Raw genomic sequence first — 22,407 nt, forward strand, 5'->3', positions numbered from 1 at the left:
ATTATCAGTCGCTTCAGTCATGTCTGACTCTGCGATCTCATGGATTGTAGCCTGCCAGTCTCCACTGTCAATGGGAATCTCCAGGGAAGAATACTGGAGTGGGTTGCCATGCCCTCCTCCAGGGGATCTTCCTGACCCAGAGAGCGAACCTGTCTTTTATATCTCCTGCATTGGCAGGCAGGTTCTTCCAACTAGCGCCACCTGGGCAGCCCAGACTTGCATCAAAAAGTCATTTTATGTGCTGGCTCAAACACAGCCTTTTCTCACATCGTGCCTCTTCCTCCTGGGTTCCCTTCCCTCTAGCAGAACCAGAATAAATGCTGGTTCCCCTGCAACGTCCCCCACTTTCATGCTCCGTGACTTTGCTTACCTTGCCTCCCACACCTAGAATCTACCCCCCACCTCCCTATCTATCCTCTACCCATCTTTCAAGTCCCAGCTCAAGAGTCTTTGAATCTGTTAGAATAGGACAGAGTCCAGAATGGGGGTGGCTAAGAGACAAGGAAGGGAAAAGCCCTCAAAAATAGAACCAGGGAAGGTCCCAGGACCTCAGAGTGAGGACCTCAGGTAGAACAAACAGCTCTCCTGGCTAGCCCAGTTTACATAGGGAAGGCCCAGGGGGAGGAGAAAAAACATACAAAAAGAGGAGCCAAAGGGCCGGGGGTCTCTCTCTCTCCTCTTGGATCGGCATGCCCTCATGCCTCGAGGATGTATTTTCCTTTATTTTCTAAATAAAACTGAGCTGTAACTCTGATCACTGTGACACCGTCTCCAGTTACATCCCTCTTCCTTGATGATTTATAGTCCCCAGTCACCCCGTAGAGTAAGGGCAAGAAAGGGAATACTGCCTGCCATATCAGTACACAAAGGCTGTCATGGTCATCAGCCAGTGAGCCCTGGGGGAACTCGGGAAGGAAAAGAATACCTGCCATCTAGTAGCCATCCGACTGCAGCTTCCCCCTACGGTGAGCCCTGAGGACACTCAGGATGTGAAAACACAGGATGCTGACCCCAGAGAGCTGAGGTGCATATCAAATAAATGATTTTAGTGAGCCCAGACTCTTGCATCTTCCCATACAAAGAACAGTGCTAAATTCCTTAACTTATTTTCCTTTTAATTCACAATAATCTCTTGACTACCTGCCCTTTGTTCAGACTACCAGCCCTTTGTTGTAAAACTTTTGTGAACCTGGCTGTGCCTCCCCAGACCAGTTCTCTCAGGGTTACTTGAGCTACTGCCTCCTGGGTTTGAAGTCCTAAAAATTCCTGCCAAATAAAACATAACATTTAGGTTGTGAATACTTTTTAAGTCACAAGGGTATGTGTACAATAGACGCTCGGTCTTATCAATGTAGATCAGCTGAATTTTAAAAAATAAGAGTTATTGATGGCTAACATTTATTAAGCATTCCCCATTCCCTTTTTATTAGACCCCACAATCCTATGAGGGAGTCACAGGCAATACCCGCATTTACAGATAAACTAGGGCAGCCCAGAGAGGTTCATTAACATGCTCTAGGCTACACAGATGATACTCAACAGAGCCAGAATTTGAACTTAGGCAGTTTAACTCCAAGACCAAATACGCTGAACTCTCAGTGTCTGTTTCCCTTGTCTGGCAAGAAAGGTAATGAGGCAGAATGTGACTCGACGAGTGTAGGAGGTGGGTGCTGCTTCCTCCCTGTATCATTTATTCTGAGGCTCAGCCAACGTGGCAGTGCTATGATCCCTGTGTCTCTAGGGCATAAGCCGCTGCCTGGAGTGTAGATGAACAAATTTCATGAGCTTCTAACTCTAGAGACAGCAGAGAACAGCAGCAACCTATTTGCCACCTGTCAGATCAGCAGCCCTATCTATCCTCTCTCTTGATTAAAAGTCAGATAAAAGAAGTTCTTGTTACCCCAATACTAACAAAGGACCATCATCCCTCCTTAAATAATGTCTACAACATAGGGACTTTTTCTTCCAGTTTTAATGAGATATAACTGACATACAGCACTGTATAACTTTAAGGTGTACAATATAATGATTTGACTTCCATATGTGATTAAATCATTACCACAATAAGTTTAGTGAACGTCCATCAGCTCATATAGAAACAGCTTTAAATGGGAGTTCCCGGTGGCCTAGTGGTTAGGACTCTGGGCTTTCACTGCCAGGGCCTGGGTTCTGTCCCTGGTTGGGGAACGTCCCAAAAGTCACATGGTGTGACCAAAAAAAAAGACAGGAAGGAAGAAAGAAAGAAACATTAAACAAATAGAAAAGTATTTTTTCCTTTTGATGATAACTGTTAGGATTTCCTATATAACATACATCAGTGTGAGTTATATTATCCTTTTGTGGGGCTTCCCTGGTGGCTCAATGGTAAAGAATCTGCCTGTCAGTGCAGGAGACGCGGGTTCTACCCGTTGGATCCTGATCCTTCGAAGCGGGTAGGGAAGATTCCCTGAAGAAGAAAATGGCAACTCACTCCAGTATTGTTGACTGGGAAATCCTGTGGACAGACAAACCTGTGCCCCATGGAGTTGCAAAAGAGTCAGGCACATCCTAGCGACTAAATGACAACAACATAATTGATTTACTCTTTGTGTTAGTTTCTGGTGTGCAGCAAAGCAATTTGGTCATACCTAAACATGTGTATCTATTCTTTTTCAAATTCTTTTTCCCAGTAGGTTATTACAGAATACTGAGCAGAATAATACTATTCATTTCTGTACCTCCAGCTCCCAGAAAAAGCTCAGTGTATGAATGTGGGATGAATAAATGAATGAATGTGTTTCCCAATTCATGCAACAGCTGAAAGCAAGCTGGAAAATGAGGGATGGAGAGGGGTAGCCAGCCCACCTGTTTGCCATCCAGCTTGGTATACATCTACAATGCCGACAGGAAGTTAAACATTTTTGAAAAGTACAAAAAAGGCAGAAATAAATCTATAAGCTCCAGATGTATGGATCCAACGACTTGCTTGACGTTTTCACATAAGTAATTCAGATTTCTCAGATGACACAACCAGAATGGGACTTTTGGTTCAGATTCTTTAAACCCTCCAAATCTTTTCCTTCCTCCATTTTCCTGGACTCTCTGAACAGCACCACTATTCACAAACTCACTGTAGTCAAAAAGCCAGAAATCATCCTGAGATCAAGACATTGCCCAAGACCAGGGCAGCAGCAGCAGCAGCAGCAGCAGAGAGCTAGTTCATAGCAAACAGCCAGACTCAAGTCAGAGTGCAAGCAAGAACTCATTTAATGAGGCTAGTATTTTTCAAGCTTTGTTCTTACCCCAATCCACAATCAGAATTACATTTTACCTTTCAACCCAGTACAAGCACTCACACATGCGTAACACATGTTTTATGAAGCAATACTTTCCATTACTACCAATGGTAAAGTAAAAGCTCAGCCGTGGAGAGAAGGAGGGGTAAATAGATGGAGTATAGGTGATTTTTAGAGTAGTGGAACAATAAATACTATATGACCCTGTAATGATGGATATATGTTATTATACATTTGTCAAAATCCATAGAATTTACAACATAAAGAACAAATGTGAACATCATAAACAATAGACTTCAGAAAATAATTCCATGGACAGAGGAGACTTCCCTGGTGGCTCAGAAGCTAAAGAGTCCACTCCTTTGTCAAGGAATTCTCCAGGCAAGAATACTGGAGTGGGTTGCCATTTCCCTTTCCATGGGATAGTCCCAACCCAGGAATCGAACTCAGGTCTCCTGCATTGCAGGCAGATTCTTTACCATCTGAGCCACCAGGGAAGCCTTTAGAAAATAATAATATATCAATATTAGTTCATCAATAGTACAAATGTACCACACTAATTCAAGATGGTAATACTATGGGAAACAAGGGTAGGGAGAAAGAAAGGGGGAGAATGGGAAATCTGTATGTTACACTCAGTTTTTCTGTAAAACTAAAACTGCTTCTGAAAAAAAAGTCTATTGGGAATTCCCTGACTGCGCAGTGGTTAGGACTCCATGCCTTCACTGCCTGCCTAGGGCACAGGTTCAATCCCACAAGCCACACAGCCTAGCCAAAATAAATAAATAAATAATTTTTTTAATTTAAGTCTACTTAAAAAAAGCATGACAGAGACAACATTGCATAGTATTTTATTGCTATTCATATAGAATATAAAAATTCTAAACAAATAACACAAACAAAAATTTAAACATGATTGTTATGGAGTGAACAGATGTGCTTACCTGTGTGTAAAATTCATTCCAGCGGACGACCTGAGGACACAATAACATGTACATCTGGTACACTATTGGACCTCTTTTTAAATCCAACCAAAATTGAAAAAAAATCACCCAAACAGGTTGTTGTCATTGGTAATATAGTAATCTTTACTATTTAGCACCGGAAATTTTTTCTTTGATCTTAATCTACATGATAAACATAATGTAGTGTAAGAATTAAATGAAGTCATGTATTCTCTTCCTTGTTCAATTATTGATTTACAGTTTTGAAAAGCAAGTATCTTTTATTCACGTTTTTCTTTCAAGCTTCATATTTTCCTCTAAAAAGTTATGATTGTGACCATGAGAGAAAAGCAAGATGTAAAAATGCATATCTCTGACTTTTTCATTCAAACTGACTTTATAACATTCCACTCTCTATATTGCAATCATGTTGAAAATATGCATCAGCTAGAATTACTCCGATTATAAAGAAAATTTAAAGACTTTGGAATGAACATCCTTTTCGATGGAATGCTGGTGCCTCTGAGATTACCTGATCATTCAGGGATACATGCCTTTGGCTTCAACTAGGCTATTTTAGAACTCTTTAGAAATAAACTTGAACTTGTAGAAAACTCATAACAAAGCAAGTATGTCTTGCATTTGACAAATACATAAATTCTGTTCAACGAAGATTTGATTGAACTGCTGAAACAAGAGAATCCATTTCCCAGCAGACTTCCATTCCCATGTCTGGTCCTTTGGCCATGATTGCTGGGAGGCTGGCGTCAGCTGATGTTGTTGACCAGAGAACCTGCGTGTAGTCTCTTGTGTTTCTCAGAACAAGGAAGCTGTGTCTCAGAAGAAAGAATCCAGAGTAGTCCAAGGGACCAAAACTGAAGCTGGAAGGCACATTTTGACCTAGCCTTGGCAGAAATCGCATATCATCACCTCCACTCCGTTTTATTGGTTACAAGAGAATCACTAAGGCCAGCCAGAGCTTCAAGTGGAGGGGAATTCGACCCCATCTCTTGATGAATTACAACCCTCTTTTAAAACTGCCACATTTCTTGGAATCTTCAGATGTGTTTGACATGTTAAAATATACCATGGTTTTCTTCCAAAATTGTACTCAAGAATGTTCAAAAAAGCAGTTAAAAGTGCACTTTTATTATCCAAATATCACGTAAATATTGGCCAAGTGAGATAGTTTTTCAACTCAAGAAATCGACATCTTATTTCTGAGTTTATATATTATGCTCAGCTTAGTACCTTCTGGCAACCAGGAATTCTACCGTGTGCAGTAAGTGGATATAGTCAGTTCCAACATGTGAACAAAATATGTCTAAAAGTTTTGCTCACTGGCATTTCATTTGATTTCAAGAAACTCATGAGGTTCAAGTAAAATATCTTTAGGTTGCAAAGCTTCATGATGAATAAACCAGGGTTGTTAGCCATTTTCAACCATTTTTTACAACTCTGCCATATTTTTGGTCACATTTGTTGTCTAAGTTTATAACTCCTTTACAGTTTTTCTAGTTTAAACAGTTGAATTAACAATATATTTTTCCATCTCAGAGATCATACTTAATCCAGTGTGAGTGAAATTAAACAGCACAAGAAATCCTCTATAAAAATTGTTTTTTCCACTCATTTTGAATCTCACCAAAAGTGCTGGCAATTTTCAACAGTGCTTTTATCAAGCTGAATCACAGACTCTACATCATACCGTAATTGCGTTAAAAAGTTGCTTCCTATGTTCTGTAGTAATACAGATTTGATGAACTGTTATGGGATACTAAGAGGTATAATTTTTCATTGTTAGCTGATTTATCATTTTTATCCTCAAAAATCATATCTACTATTCCATGGGGCTTCCCTGGTAGCTCAGTTGGTAAAGAATCTGCCTGCATTGCAGGAGACACAAGTTCGATCCCTGGGTTGGGAAGATCTCCTGGAGAATGAAATGGCAAACCACCCCAGTATCTTTGCCTGGAAAATCCCATGGACAGAGGATCCTGGTGTGATCCCATGGGGTCACAAAGAGCTGGGCACAACTGAGCGTCTAATACAACAACATATATCCTGAAAGAATGAATTTTTAGCAGCTGTATGTCCCGTTTTTTTTTTTTTTTTCTTTTTTGCCACCTAATATATTATTGGGCTCCCCTAAGGGTTCAAGTGGGCCTTAGGAAGCATCACTACAAACAAAGCTAGTGGAGGCGATGGAATTCAAGTTGAACTATTTCAAATCTTGAAAGATGATGCTGTGAAAGTGCTGCACTCAATATGCCAGCAAATTTGGAAAACTCAGCAGTGGCCACAGGACTGGGAAAGGTCAGTTTTCATTCCAATCCCAAAGAAAGGCAATGCCAAAGAATGCTCAAATTGCACAATTGCACTCATCTCACACGCTAGTAAAAAGTAATGCTCAAAATTCTCCAAGCCAGGCTTCAGCAATATGTTAACTGTGAACTTCCTGATGTTCAAGCTGGTTTTAGAATGGGCAGAAGAACCAGAGATCAAATTGCCAAAATCCGCTGGATCATCGAAAAAGCAAGAGAGTTCCAGAAAAACATCTATTTCTGCTTTATTGACTATGCCAAAGCCTTTGACTGTGTGCATCACAATAAACTGTGGAAAATTCTGAAAGAGATGGGAATACCAGACCACCTGACTTGCCTCTTGAGAAACCTGTATGCAGGTCAGGAAGCAACAGTTAGAAGTGGACATGGAACAACAGACTGGTTCCAAATAGGAAAAGGAATATGTCAAGGCTGTATATTGTCACCGTGCTTATTTAACTTCTATGCAGAGTACATCATGAGAAATGCTGGGCTGGATGAAGCACAAGCTGGAATCAAGATTGCCAGGAGAAATATCAATAACCAGATATGCAGATGATACCACCCTTGTGGCAGAAAGTGAAGAACTACAGAGCCTCTTGATAAAAATGAAAGAGGAGAGTGAAAAAGTTGGCTTAAAGCTCAACCTTCAGAAAACTAAGATCATGGCATCTGGTCCCATCACTTCATGGGAAATAGATGGGGAAACAGTGGAAACAGTGGCTGACTTTATTTTTCTGGGCTCCAAAATCACTGCAGATGGTGATTGCAGCCATTAAATTAAAAGACACTTACTCCTTGGAAGGAAAGTTATGACCAACCTAGACAGCATATTAAAAAGCAGACACATAACTGTCAACAAAGGTCCGTCTAGTCAAGGCTATAGTTTTTCCAGTGATCATGTATGGATGTGAGAGTTGGACTATAAAGAAAGATGAGCGCAGAAGAATTGATGCTTTTGAACTGTGATGTTGGAGAAGACTCTTGAGAGTCCCTTGGACTGCAAGGAGATCCAACCAGTCCATCCTAAAGGAGATCAGTCCTGGGTGTTCCTTGGAAGGACTGATGTTGAAGCTGAAACTCCAATACTTTGGCCACCTGATTAGAAGAACTGACTCATGGGAAAAGACCCTGATGCTGGGAAAGATTGAGGGCAGGAGGAGAAGGAGACGACAGAGGATGAGATGGTAGGATGGCATCACTGACTCAATGGACATGGGTTTAGGTGGACTCTGGGAGTTGGTGATGGACAGGGAGGCCTGGCGTGCTGCGGTTCATGGAGTCACAAAGAGTCGGACACGACTGAGAGACTGAACTGAACTGAGGGTTCAATGATAAAGAATCTACCTGCTAATGCTGTAGACACAGGTTTGATTTCTGGGTTGGGCAGATCCCCTGGAGAAGAAAATGGCAATCCATTCCAGTATTCTTGCCTGGAGAACCTCATGGACAGAAGAGCCTGGTGGGCTACAGTCCATGGAGTCTGCAAAGAGTCAGCCCAAAATTAGCCACTGAACACACACACACACACACACAGTATATTGCTAAATAGATTATTAGAAGCTTCTTTCATTAACAGTAGATAACAACTTAGGAATCACTGATAAATTCACGTATTTTACCTTTGGAAATATGAGTGGGATTTAGTGACAGGATACCATGTTTTTTCCCTGGATATGTTTTTAATTTTGAAGATTTTAAGTTTTCATTTATAAAAATTTCATTATAGATTATATGTTGAGTCTTACTTCTGTTAAGTTTTGCATATTTTTAAAATCACATTTAAATAATCTTCATTATAAGATCCTGCATCTACTTTTCAGAATACAGCTCAAATAAAATAAATTTTGTTATTAATCAACATTTTTTTCAGTATTGTCATGTTTACACTTCCAGATCCAGAAATTGAACTTGAACATAACTCTATATTTTTCTCATCATCTGCTTTCTTATAATAATGGTAAAACAACCCACTATAATAGCAATTTATATTAGTTAGGGCTTCCCTGGTGGCTCGGTGGTAAAGAATTCGCCTGCCAATGCAGGAGACCCAGGTTCGATCCCTGGGTTGGGAAGATCCCCTGGAGAAGAAAATGTCAACCCACTACAGTGCTGTTGCCTGGGACAGTCCACGGACAGAGGAGCCTGGCAGGCTACAGTCCATGGGGTTGCAAAGAGTTGGACACAACTTAGTGACTCAACAACAACATATTCGTTCAATTTAAATGTTATAATAGGCAAAAACTGGAGAAAAATGTCAGATAACTTCCCTCCCCCAAATACCCTTATTAACTAAATAAGGCTTGGTTGAGAGTTTTCACAGTATCCTGACCCAAATAAAATACTGCAATTCTTCACAAAATAACTTCACATTATAAAATACAATTAAACTCTACAATATTTACATCCTGATAGGAAATTGATCAAGTTAGCTATCATATGCCAGAAAATTGAAGGATATGACCAGGGCTAGTTACATAATTTGCATCAGTCAGTTTAGTTGCTCAGTTGTGTCTGACTCTTTACAACCCCATGGACTCTAGTATGCCAGGCTTCCCTGTCCATCACCAACTCCCAGAGCCTGTTCAAACTCATATCCATTGAGTCAGTGATGTCATTCAACCATCTCATCCTCCATCATCCCCTTCTCCTCCTGCCTTCAATCTTTCCCAGCATCAGGGTCTTTTCCAATGAGTTAGTTCTTTGTATCAGGGGCCAAGGTACTGGAGTTTCAGCTTCAGCATCAGTCCTTCCAATGAATATTCTGGACTGATTTCCTTTAGGATTGACTGGTTTGATCTCCTTGAAGTCCAAGGGACTCTCAAGAGTCTTCTCCAACACCACAGTTCAAAAGCATAATTTGCATGACCCAGTGCAAAATGAAAATGTAGTATCTTGCCTGGACATAAATCAATCCCCCCTTTCCAAGGGTCTATTACCCCAACCTATGTCAGACAGGTGAGCCCAGGTGGAGTGTGGAGGGAGTCTAGGGACAGGGGCAGAAATGGGGAAACGGCCCTGGGGCCCCAAGGGGTGGCAGAGAGAGAGTGGCCAAGAACCTGTCCCAGGGAGACAGACAGGTGATGAGACACAAAAGAGATGGGAGGCAGGATCATGCATGAGCCGAGGCTCCAAGTCCCATCTGACTTCACTCATAAAACAAATTCAGGGACTTCCTGGTGGTTCAAGGGTTAAGACTCCACCTTTCCACTGCAGGAGACACCAGTTCAAGCCCACATAGGGGATTTAAAATCTCAAATACAATAAATAAATTTCTTAAAAAATAGTTTTTTAAGCCAATAGCTTTTTCATTAAAAATACATAAATAAAACACAAATTCAAGATTAAATTATCAAGAATTTGAAGATGATGATGGCAGGACATTAGACTGTAAGCACAGGAGCCCTCTGTGTATTGTGCCCTAAACAACTACACTGGTGGCAATCCCCTGAAGCCAGACCTGGAAAGGCCAGTGAGCAAAAGAATCAGTGATGTTCCTCCCAGCCAGATCAACCCATCTCATATAGCTGGTCCTCACATGTTTACCGGGACAGCTGAAGTTCCAATATTTTGGCCTCCTGACGCAAAGAGCTGACTCATTGGAAAAGATCCTGATGCTGGGTAAGATTGAAGGCAGGAGGAGAAGGCGACGACAGAGGATGAGATGGTTGAATGGCATCACCAACTCAATGGACATAGGTTTGAGCAAACTCCGGGAGATAGTAAAGGACAGGGAAGGCTGGTATGTTGCAGTTCATGGGGTCACAAACAGTTGGACACTACCGAGCGACTGAACAACAATGATAGCTGTTTTGGGATAAAGGGTATATGATGCATTCTCCTAATCAATATTTTTCTTTCTTTCTGATCCTGACCCATTTGCCACATCTAAGGGCTTATTCCTCCTAGGGCTTGTCCTCACAATATGAAACATATCAGGAAAGTAACCTGGTACAGCAGCAAGAATGGGACCAGGAGTCAGACAATGCTGGCTGTCTCCCCTAACATCCCACCCTTGGGTACCTCCCTTTATCTCTCTGGGTCTCTGCCTCCCTGTTGTTAAAATCCTCCTATTGTCATGGTGGCTTCCTTATTATTATTAATGAAAGGGTTAGATTAGGTCACCTCTAACATTCCCTCCAGCTTGTTTCTAGGAGAAGGAAACAACACAAAAAGATGTTTGGCAAAAGGCGTTTGGCCTCTTGACAGTTTTATCTCCATTTTTAATGGACTTGTAATCAATATTCTTTGATTCATCAAAGCCTGAGCTGTTTGGTGTGATGTTGTCACAGCATAAAAGACAAAAGGAAGGAGATGTGAGTAATTTGAATGCGTGTAGGCAAAGGGAGCCCTCTTTCCTTAGGGCCTAGAGAAGATGGGCTAACTTTATTACCCTAGATTTTAAAATAACAATAATTAGTACTTGAGACAGTTCTTTTATCTAAGGTGCTCAAAGGGCTTTGTGGTCATTAACCCATTAATTCACCTGCCTCAAGCCATCAGGGGGTCAGGAGGAATCTCCTTAGAAGACAAGTATGCCAGGAACTCTAACCTCACAACAGTGAGGAATGCCCAAAGGGGTTGACCCTCTCTGTCTCTCCTCCAAAGGTCACCAAAATGGTCATCTTGGAAGAATTAATGGGAAATCCTCTCCTGCTGGTCTAACAGCAACTTCATCATTCACACGTGGCTTTGGGTGAATCCTCCCAGATGTCATATTTCCGCATCTGGAAAATCCCTTTACCCTTAATGTAAACTTTATAGAAAAGCTTTTACAGCTTCAGACAAACTGTGATTGTGCCCAAAGTGAGAAAAGGGGAGGACGCTTCTCCCTAAAATAGTCTTTTCTCAAAGTGGGGGAGAAAAACACGGCTTTTTAAAGTTAAGGAGATTCTAGATGATAGAATGCCACTTCAGAATGAATTTGTCCAGAGTTTGTTAAGATTCTTATCTCAGGTGGCTTCCATTTAAAAGCATGGGTTGGAAAAGCACACTACTAAAAAGCAACTTCATGTGGCCTGGAATTCTATCCTTAGAATCCTTCCATTAATCAGTTCATCCATCACCTAGGAGGTGCTCCCTGCAGTGCCAGGTGCTATGAGGACATAAAATGTGGAGCCTAACCCCCAAGCAGCTATAAATCTAACCAACGGGATCAATTACAAATAAAAGAAATTAATAAATGTGCTGTTTTTATTGGAAAAGACCCTGACGTTGGGAAAGATCGAGGGCTGGAAAAGGGGATGATAGAGGATGAGATGGTTGGATGGCATCACCAACTCAACGGACTTGAGTTTGAACAAACTCCAGGAGACGGTGAAGGACAGGGAAGCCTGGCATGCTGCAGTCCATGGGATTGCAGAGTCACACGTGATTTAGTAACTGAACAACAATGACAATTGTTTTTGTTATTATTTATTATTTTTTAACTTTTTATTTTGTATCATGGTATAGCTGATTAACAAGCTATATCATTAATGTTATGATAGTTTCAGGTGGAATGCAAAGGGACCCAGCCCTACATGGCCCAGATCACAAGGAAACTTGAAACCACACTATACATGTATCCATTCTCACTAAACTCCCCTTCCATCCAGGCTGCCACATAGCACTGAGCAGAGTTCCCTGTGCTATACAGTAGGACTTTGTTGGTTATCCATTTTAAATATAGCAGATGTCGATCCCAAACTCCCTGATTATCCCTTCCTTCATCCTTCTCCCCTGGTAACCATAAGTTCCTTCACTAAGTCTGTGAGTCTGTTTCTGTTTTATTATTAGTTATTATTTAAATTCATTTTATTTATTATAGTTATTCATACATTTATTAATGCAAATAAAATGGGCAGAAAATATTATTTCCATAACTTTGGACAGTACAGACTGTGAAGTTCCCTGAGGGAGTGATCAGTGAGGGCCAGAGTGATGAGGGTAGGAAGGAACGCTCACAGAGGAGATAAGATGAACTGGATCTCCGAGGCAGAGAAAGTACTTGGGTAAGAAGCAGGATCAATGAGAATCGAGCACAGAGGATAAATGGGAATAGAATAAAAGGCAGTTCAGGACAGGGACAACCTCTAAGAAAAGGTGAGCAGATGGGAGGGAGAAAACTGACCTGAATGAAAAACAAGGCCTGGAGAGGAGAAAGAAATATGGTTGGATGGTGGAAGGGGGGGCTGGATCATAGGGAGACTTGAAACCACACTAGAAAGTACTGATTAGGGTCTTCAGAAGTCCTCTGTTGGAGCTTCCCTGGTGGTTCATCAGTTAATACTCCATGCTTCCACTGCAGAGGTGCAGGTTCAATTCCTGGCCAAGGAACTAAGATACCACATGCCAAAAAATGAATAAGTAAATAATATTTTAGAAGCAAATATCCATATATTCAATAACCCATAATAAACCATAATGGAAAAGAATATGAAAAATTATATATATATATATATATATATATATGTATATGTATACACAGTCAAGGGGTTCAGACATGAAATAACACAACATTGTAAATCAACAATATTTTCAACTTTTAAAAATTAATTATAGATAAGTAGTAGGAACCTACTGAACAGTACAGGGAACTCTACTCAATACTCTATACTGGCCTATACAGGAAAAGAATCCAAAGAAAGAGACGATGTAGGTATATGTATAATTGATTCACTTTGCTATACGCATAAAACCAACATTGTAAATCAACTATACCCCAATAAAATTTTTGATTAAATTGAATTAAAATTTTAAAAATTATTAATTTAAAAAATGAAACTAAAACCTCCAAACTTTTTTTTTTAATGCAAATATCCAGGAAAAGAACCAAAGAGTAAGTAAATTTGAAGGGGGGATTAGGGGTGGCCTGTGGCCAGATAGCCTGGACCCTGTCCTGCATGCTGTATTATACATCACCGCAAGAGAAAAAGAATATGTTATACCAATATGAGCTGAAACTGTTAATTGCACATTCTTCTGTCTTGGGCCCTGGGAAAGCCTCAATGGAATGAGACCCAATAAGAGTGCATTCTGATAAGGGTGAGGGGAGCAAGGAGAGAGGGAAGTTATACCAAAGGCCTTGGCAATCCCGGAAGAGCTGGTCCAGGTAGAGCCCCCACCTTATGCGCAGCCAAAGCTTGAGGAAGGACCTCCAAAGGAGAGGAAGGTGGCAGAGTAGAAAAGTCACATTTCCCTGAAGTCACAGAGATGGCAACCAGTGGACCTTTTAATGTGCATGATCCTTCTAATCCTTTATGGCTCAGCCAACCTTTGATTCCTTTGGAAAGGATGCTCCTTTGGATCTTAAGATCAAAATAAAGATGTGGGAAATACTCTGGAGATGGCTTTGTAGGGAGTGGTGGTAGTTTAGTCACTAAGTCATGTCCAACTCTTGCAACCTCATGAACTATATCCTGCCAGTCTCCTCTGTCCATGGAATTTTCCAGGCAAGAACACTGGAGTGGACTGCCATTTCCTTTTCCAGGGGATCTTCCTGACCCAGGGATAGAACCCGAGTCTCCTGCATTGCAGGCAGATTCTTTACCACCGAGCCACTTGAGAAGCTCTTGGTAGGAGTAGGTCAGAAGAAGAACGACGTGTCCTCATGTGGCCAAGGGAAGGCCTTTTGCAGCCCCCCATCACATCTGCACCTGTGGGGAAGAGGCGGTCTTTCCTAAAGCCACACCCCCTTCAGGACCTCCCTAAGGTCAAGGTGCCTCTGGTTAGCAGTAAAATGAAAAACAGTTGTTCTCACCAAAGAAATCTCTGTAGACAGGCTGCTGGGAAACTTGAATAGGTGTGTCTTTCTGACCTTCCGGTTCTTTTTATAGGTTCTGTAGGAACCCCAGTGGGTGCCTCCATCCTTCCGCCCATTTGGGGAGAGATTAAAGACACTGAGGTTGTCTCTTTCTTACTCATTGGCAGTTACAACCTTGCAGCCACTACAGCCTCAGCCTCCAGCGTGGACACGGAGGAGGTAAGTGGGAATGAAGGGACCATGCCCTCAGCTGTCAGCCTGGGTCACTCAAGCCAGCTGGCTTGGGAATAACCAGAGAGGAGTGGAACTAGGGGTATTCAGCTGCTAGGTACTTGTTTCCAAATGAATATGTGTGATTTTTTTTCTAGACAACCGTACTCAAGACAGAGTTTGGTGCTACCTCTCCAAAAAATTAATTGAGGGCAGAGACCACTTTGTAAAATTCTTTGACAAATTAACAGCAGATATTTAAGCACAATGTGTTGGATTGACTTGAATTAAAAGAAGGAACAGTCATTAAAATGACTGGGAAGAGCCTGTCTCCTTTGAGGAGCACTTCATGTCTTGAATGATCAAATGGTCCATTAATGTTGACAACCCTTGTTCTGGAGCCTGCTACAACTGGAGTCCAGCAACCATACGCACGTTGTCACACAGCCCATCTTTATGAAAAAAATTCTGCCTTAGGCTTCAAAAAGCCTTGGTGGAAATTATGACATGAAATTCATGAATGATCCAGAGTCCTCAAGTGAAGATGGTTCTCCTTTCCTAGCAGGACAGAGCTAGGATAGTTCTGAGGGGTGGATAGTTCTGAGCTGTTTCATTCAACATGTCCAGGCATCTTCATCTGGGAATCAGAGATACTATAGTGTCCTGTCCAGGACTACCCAACAGACGTTCTTGTGGGTAAACGTAAAGTCGTGTTGTTTCATTCTGGTTTTTTTTGCAGGGGAAAAGAAGATCGTTCTAGTGAGGTACCAACAAGTCACCATGTATGAGGACTGCAAGGAGTCCACGGGGGACTATTACTTCCTCTGTGACACTGAGGGAGCATGGGGCATTGTTCTGGAGTCCCTGGCAGCAGTTGGCATAGTGGTTACAGTCATGCTGCTCCTGGCGTTTCTCTTCCTCATGAGAAGGGTCCAAGACTGCGCCCACTGGAATGTCCTCCCCACCCAGTTCCTCTTCCTCCTGGGTGTGCTGGGGCTCTTTGGCCTTGCTTTTGCCTTCATCATCCAGCTGAATCAGCAGACTGCCCCCATCCGCTACTTTCTCTTTGGGGTCCTCTTTGCTCTCTGCTTCTCGTGCCTCTTGGCTCATGCCTCCAACCTGGTGAAGCTGGTCCGGGGTCGAGCCTCCTTCTCTTGGACGACAATTCTGTGCATTGCAATTGGTGTCAGCCTGTTGCAGACCATCATCGCCATTGAGTACGTGACTCTCATCATGACCAGGGGTGGCATGTTTGTGCACATGACACCCTATCAGCTCAACGTGGACTTCGTGGTCCTCCTGGTTTACGTCCTCTTCCTGATGGCCCTCACGTTCTTTGTCTCCAAGACCACCTTCTGCGGCCCTTGTGAGAACTGGAAGCAGCACGGCAGGTTGATCTTTGTCACCGTCCTCGTCTCCATCATCATCTGGGTGGTGTGGATCTCCATGCTCATGAGGGGCAACACACAGCTCCAGCGGCAGCCCCAGTGGGACGACCCCGTCATCTGCATCGCCCTGGTCACCAACGCGTGGGTTTTCCTGCTGCTGTACATTGTCCCGGAGCTGTGCATTCTCTACCGATCGTGTCAGCAGGATTGCCCCCTGCCAGGCAATGCCTGCCCCCTCCCGACTTACCAACGCAGCTTCAGAGCAGAGAACCAGGAGCTCTCAAGAGGTACTCTCTGGGGAACTCGGGGAGGCTCTCCTGTGAGCAAAGCAAGAGGAAAAACAGGGCCAGAGGATACAGCAGGAAGGAACAAAAATGGAATGGTCAGGATCTAGTGTTAGTCGCGCAGTTGTGTCTGAATCTATGTGACCCCATGGACTGTAGCCCACCAGGCTCCTCTGTCCATGGGATTGTCCGGGCAAGAGTATTGGAGTGGGTTGCCATTTCCTCCTCCAGGGGATTTTCTCAACCCAGGGATTGAACCCAGGTCTTCCGCATTGCAGGCAGACTCTTTACTGACTGGACCACCAGGGAAGACCTAGGGAAGTGACTAAATAGCTCAAGCCTAGAGAGGCAGACAGAGTCAACGTTAAACTTTTCTGAAAAATCAGTTCATCCAGAATACAGAGATTCATGAGGAGAGGCCAAGACAGAAATGACTCAGAGGTCCTAAATAAAGAGGGTGTAGCTCTGAGTATTGTTACTGGATAAAGAAAGGCACCCACTGTAAAAGGAGTTTACCAGCCCCAAATTAGGCTTTGGTTGTGCCCTTGCATGACATAGCGTGCTAAGTCCAGATGTTTTGCCCATCAAGTGCAAAAGTCACCCCTGGCAGCAGTGACTGACAGTTTTAAAATTTAAGTCTCAAAACTAACTTCCCCTAACATCATAGTAGACTGATTCATACGACTCATCATCTCATTAGAGTCACAAAGCCCGATAACTTCTGGATGTCTACTTTGCAAACCATTCACTTCCTGAGAGCCTTCAAAGTTTACAAAAAGTGACAGGAAGTGCCATTAAGTGAGAATTCTGAGCAGAGGCTCAGATGTGTAATCATTAATAGAAATAAAAGAACTTGCTTATGTGACATTTTCATAATAATTTCTGGGTCAGATTTGAATCCTTATGTAAGACCAAGTCACCTGACTATACATTTGTTAAAGAATAAAATGTATTATCCATGATAACAAGGTGACTTGGACTCCAATAACCTGGGGGAATAAATGGCTAATATCAGTGATCTAGAAATACATCAAAACTCATTAATTCCTTTCTGAAACATCTGGCCCATTATTCATAACCCAATATCACAGTTTTACATCCATTTCTGTGTCTTAATAGGCATCTGATTTCTCACAATGTATTTCTAATGTGCAAAGAGGATGTTATTTTACATATTGCATAGCGCACATTACGTTCACCATGCTCAAAAAAATTAATAGAAGCTTTCCTGTTAAGTCATACACTTTTTGAGCTGTAATCTATGGCTAATTACACATTCAAATTAATTCCTGTTCGGATAGCTGCATCCATTAATTCTGTTCAGTTCAGTTGACCATGAATCGGAAATTGAGACTACACATCCTTTCTATATGAGTTTTTCATTGCTTTTGATGATGTGAGGTTCATGGCAGAATTGCAGAGTCAATCTTTCTTGAAATGACTTCTCATAGTTCTCACCAAAAAATAAGATAAAACTTCTATGTCTGCTTTGTCTGCTGTCATATGTCTCTGCTGCTGCTGCTGCTGCTAAGTCGATTCAGTCGTGTCTGACTCTGTGCGACCCCATAGACGACAGCCCAAAAGGCTCTCCCACCCCTGGGATTCTCCAGGCAAGAACACTGGAGTGGGTTGCCATTTCCTTCTCCAATGCATGAAAGTGAAAACTGAAAGTGAAGTCGCTCAGTCATATCCAACTCTTTGCAACCCCATGGACTGCAGCCTACCAGGCTCCTCCATCCATGGGATTTTCCAGGCAAGAATACTGGAGTGGGGTGCCATTGCCTTCTCCATCATATGTCTCTAGGAAACAAAATCAGAGAGAGAGAGTTCTTAGTGTTTCATAATACCCAAAACACACTGGGACTTGTAACGATCAATTTTCCACACCCCCAAAAATTAGGCAGGTATTTAAAGTGTTCTAAGAAATGTCCTATGGAAAACAAGAGCTTTCGAAAGCGCAATGTTTCCTTATAACTGTCTTTATACTAGAGCATTGGTAGAAAATCCATTTCTGCCAGAGATAGTTATTGTCAATGCAATTTGATATTTTGTGGGAAGAAACATCAGTGGCGTAGAAAAGAACATGTAGATTACTATCCAAAACTGGGCAGAATAACCAGAAACTTAAGCTTAGAGAAGGGAATCAGGATGGAGGTTACCTGGAAAAATTAGATGTCAAAAATTAGAAGAACGATTCAAACTCAGGAATGTACAAAATGACACCTAGCTTGGAAAAAACATACAAAGAGATGCAAAATAGATAAGAATGAGAGCAGTACAGTGTAATAACAATAATGTAAAAAATTCTAAGTGTTGCTGTAGGTCAAGAGCTGGCAGTGGGAAAGCAACTCACAGCTGTGTTTGTTTTTGTCTGCTCAAGAAACAATCGCAGTGCTGTGTAGACAGATGTGTGGTCAGCAAGAACAGTCAGGCCTTTGTTCTCAGCATCGGTCAGTCCCTGACAAGAATACCCATTCCAGCTCTGGGATCCACTCAGGACAAGTGTGGGGATCTGGAGAGGTTTGGTGGAAAACCTCAAAGATGATGAAGGGGTTATAACATTAGACCTATGTGGGAAGGTTAAGAAGATGAAAGTGAGATGGTAGTTCTTAAGCTTTAGATGCCTTTCTCACCAACATTCAGTTCTCTCTAAATTCTGTACCAAAACACATTTTGTTCCAGTCTGTGAGGCATGCATTTGTCATGTGACTCTTCTGGTTTATAGCTGTGATTGCAGTCACATAATTATTTGATTTACCACTGGGGTCTGAGACCAGAATTAATCAGTTAAAAGAAGAGTAAGACAAGAGGGGATTGGCAAGGAATTTCACACATACGACGACTTCTCCCCAAGAGGCTGTTGTCCTGTTTTCCGTCTCCAGCTAAAGATGAAGGGTAGAAATAGACCCAAATGGAAGCGCGAAGCATTCAGATTAAATGCAACGAGTTGGTACGCTGAAATAAATCAGCAAAGGGGATTAAGGCTTTCATTTCCCTGGAAGTCTTTCAAAAGATTAGTCTTTAAAGATTCTCTCTAAAGTGATGTATGGACTTAGTTCAAAGATATAAAAACATCTAGATGAAGAATAAAAATCCAATCAGGCATATTACTACAAAACACCAAGAAAATGGGTATAAATAGTCTGTGCCCTGAGATATAAACATGTTCCTGAAAAACTGCGCATCAACTGAATTTTTTAAATCAATTGCTCTTTTAACTGAGAATTTTTAGTGTGACATCATTTGCAAAGATCCTAAACCTAGAACATCAGGGGACTTCCTGGTGGTCCAGTGGTTAAGACTCCACGCTTCCACTGCAGGGAGTGGGGGTTCAATCCGTGGTCAGAGAACTAAGATCCCACATGCCTTGGGATGTGGCAAAAAAAGCAATAAAAATCTAGAATATCAGCCATGAACCATTTTTTATGAAAGGAAAGCTCCTGTTCTAGTAGTGCCTACTTTATCTGTTCTAGATTACTTAGAATATTGTTTTATCAAGTTCACTAAAACCAAGACCCATGTGCATTTTAAAAAATCAGGTTATTGTGGGCATTTTTTCTATCCGTTGTTTAAATATCTACAGACAAATCTAGTATGATTTTTTGGAAGGTATTAAGACAGAAACGAGGCTATGCAATGTAAAAAAGGAGTCAATGAATAGCAAATGATGGAAAACAGGAGAAAAGTGCTCTTGCCAACCCAAGCCCTTCAGATTATTTTCCTTACCGCAAATACCAGCTTTTGCTCAGCATAGAAAGTGATGATGAGGCTTCAGCCCCTTCAATTACTAAGCACAGAGGTACTTTTCCTGCATACACAATTGTGATCTGTATGCAACCTTCTTCCGAAGCTTTAACAATGCTCTTTTTTAAATCACAAATTAAAAAAAAAAAAAGTAGCCTCAGTGGAGAATTTATTTTTAAAGGAAGGAGCCTCTTTGCAAGCCACTGAGCCCCACCCTCCTCAGGTGCTGTTTCCAGGTGAACCTCTGACACTAACCCAGACCTTCCCTCCTTTGGCTTTCAGCCCGAGACAGTGATGGCGCTGAGGAGGATGTAGCATTAACTGCATATGGTAGCCCCCACTCAGCTGCAGGTAAATGTGCTCATCTGCATTCTCCAAGGAGGGATGGAGGAAGCCCACCTTCCTCAGGCGAGCTGTCAGGCTTCCTCTCCAGTGGCTTTCCTGACCCAAGAGAGGATAGATAGGGCAGGGTCATTCCTCCAGACATGCAGAGCCTGAGCCATCCAGACTGAATCCATACCAGGGCAGTGCAATGAAGCTAAATCATGCCTTTTGCTTCTTCCCAAACCATTCCCAACCCTCAACTGCCACTGCCATTGACAATAAATTCTGATGCAGGTGAATGTCCCTGAAAGAAAAGGCAGCTTGAAGGGTTCAGGTGGAGAGTGAAGAGGAGCAAGCTCACCGCTTTTTGCCTTGGGGACAAGGGGGAGGGAGGTTAGAAATATGCATGAGTGTAGGAACTGTTTTTAGCATCAGTGGTCTAAATGCATCTCCTGGACCATGCTGGCTGCCTCTCTGAGTCACTCTTTGGGCCGCCCCAAGAACTGGGCTGGGTCTGTCAGCATCATCTGGACACCCATGTGGGTGCACCCGTTTTATGCCTGCAAAAACAGGGACACTGCTGAGTAGAACCAGAGGTAACCTACATTGGTGCCATGATGGCTGGAAGACAGACAAAGCCAAACAGCCAAAAATACCACTTTGGGACACATTTGTATTATGGGGTCAGAAGCCACTAAGATCCAAGAGAGAAAGCCACGCCCAGACTGCTCGTTCAGTGAACTGAACTAGGCAACTGTAACTAGGTTAAGCCCTTTGGTCTGCTATCTAACGTTGCCTTTTCCTGGAATGACAGGCCAGGACATAGCTATATCATTTGCTGTAATTAAGCCTCCTGAGGGTATTTACACCATGAGAAAATCTTCACTCTCCCCGTCAAGAACTTCTTGGGTTACTTTCAACTTCCAGTAATTTTGCAAACAGATTCTTACTAAGGGCTAAGAGAAAAAATGATGTGGGTAGACTCAACATTTTTTTTCTTTTTTGTTTAATTAACAAAGGATTAAATAATGGTGAAATGACAATATTTCGGGCATAGTGTTGCAGAGTATCATCCCCTATGTTGGCTGAGAAAGCTATTAATGGCATTTCTTCCGTTGCAGATTGTTGATGCCACACAGAAATATCTCATTCCACGGGCTAAAGGAAGCCCCCAGCAAGATGCACAATTATAAAGTCCACAGAAAACATGAATCGTGAAAACCCAGAAGATCTTCCCAGTGTCGTCCCCATGGGCAAGTGGGAAGCCTATCTACCAATAAAGTATCCTTCCTTCCCTGCCTCCTGGTCCTCTCCATCCATCTGGAGCCCTTCCTCAGGACACTGCCCTTCAAGCATAATTACAATCTTTCTGGCCACCCTACCATGACTACGTGTCTCTTTCTTCATTCATATAACTGAAAGATTCTCTTCCCCAGCAATGCTAGGACAAATTGGCACCTCTTACTAATGAGACCAAAAGACCTCAGTTTGATGAACGGAGTCATGCTAATGTGACAAAGTACAGATTTGCCAAAGTACGGATGGCAGTAGCAACTTACTATTGGATAACTCCTCTAGCCATTTTTTTAAAAGGGGCCCCTAAATATGATTGACTCAGAATTTGCAATAAATGTCATAGCAGAACCCTCAGGATCTCCACAATTGTACATTCCATAGGCTTGCAAGCCGGCAGGCTTCTCCCACAGCATAAGAACTCCCATGACAGCAAGTATGGCATAGACATGACTGAGGTCAGTGACCTGCTTTGATGAACCAGTAACAGCAAGCTAAGAGCCACCCGAGTTGATGCTCATAAAGGATTTCAGCATTGTCACCCATCCTCCTAGTTTTTATCCCCAAAATGATGACAACAGCACCTTCAACATAATTTTGTTTTGTTTCGTTTCAAAGGTGAGAGGTGTTTGAGTCAGCTGACAAATTTCAGTAAACCCATTAAAGACATATAGAATGGCTAATGCTGTTTCCCAAGATGTTTCCCCTAAAATTAGTAAAGGTAAAATTGAACCTCTTTGTACCAAATTGCCTCTGAGGTTTATCCTCATTTTATCAAAATTTGGACCATGTGTGTGTTAGTTTTGGGGGGTTGTAAGGCTGCAAAGTGTCTCCTTCGGGCTGTCTGAGGAATGGAATTGTAAGGTTACACCTTTCA

General features: G+C 42.2%; 1 protein-coding gene across 2 annotated transcripts; it reads left to right on the plus strand.

Moving 5' to 3' along the window:
- Nucleotides 1–13,698: 13,698 nt before the first annotated feature.
- GPRC5D (G protein-coupled receptor class C group 5 member D) lies at nt 13,699–21,618 on the plus strand. Of its 2 annotated transcripts, XM_024991929.2 has the most exons (4): nt 13,699–14,506; nt 15,237–16,172; nt 20,196–20,250; nt 21,346–21,618. In XM_024991929.2, exons 2-4 carry the CDS (start codon nt 15,278–15,280, stop codon nt 21,428–21,430), a joined length of 1,035 nt encoding a protein of 344 aa, XP_024847697.1. In that variant the 5' UTR covers nt 13,699–14,506; nt 15,237–15,277; the 3' UTR covers nt 21,431–21,618.
- Nucleotides 21,619–22,407: the final 789 nt, after the last annotated feature.

The sequence above is a fragment of the Bos taurus genome, chromosome 5 (assembly GCF_002263795.3).
Source record: "Bos taurus isolate L1 Dominette 01449 registration number 42190680 breed Hereford chromosome 5, ARS-UCD2.0, whole genome shotgun sequence".
NCBI classification, from domain to species: Eukaryota; Metazoa; Chordata; class Mammalia; order Artiodactyla; family Bovidae; genus Bos; species Bos taurus.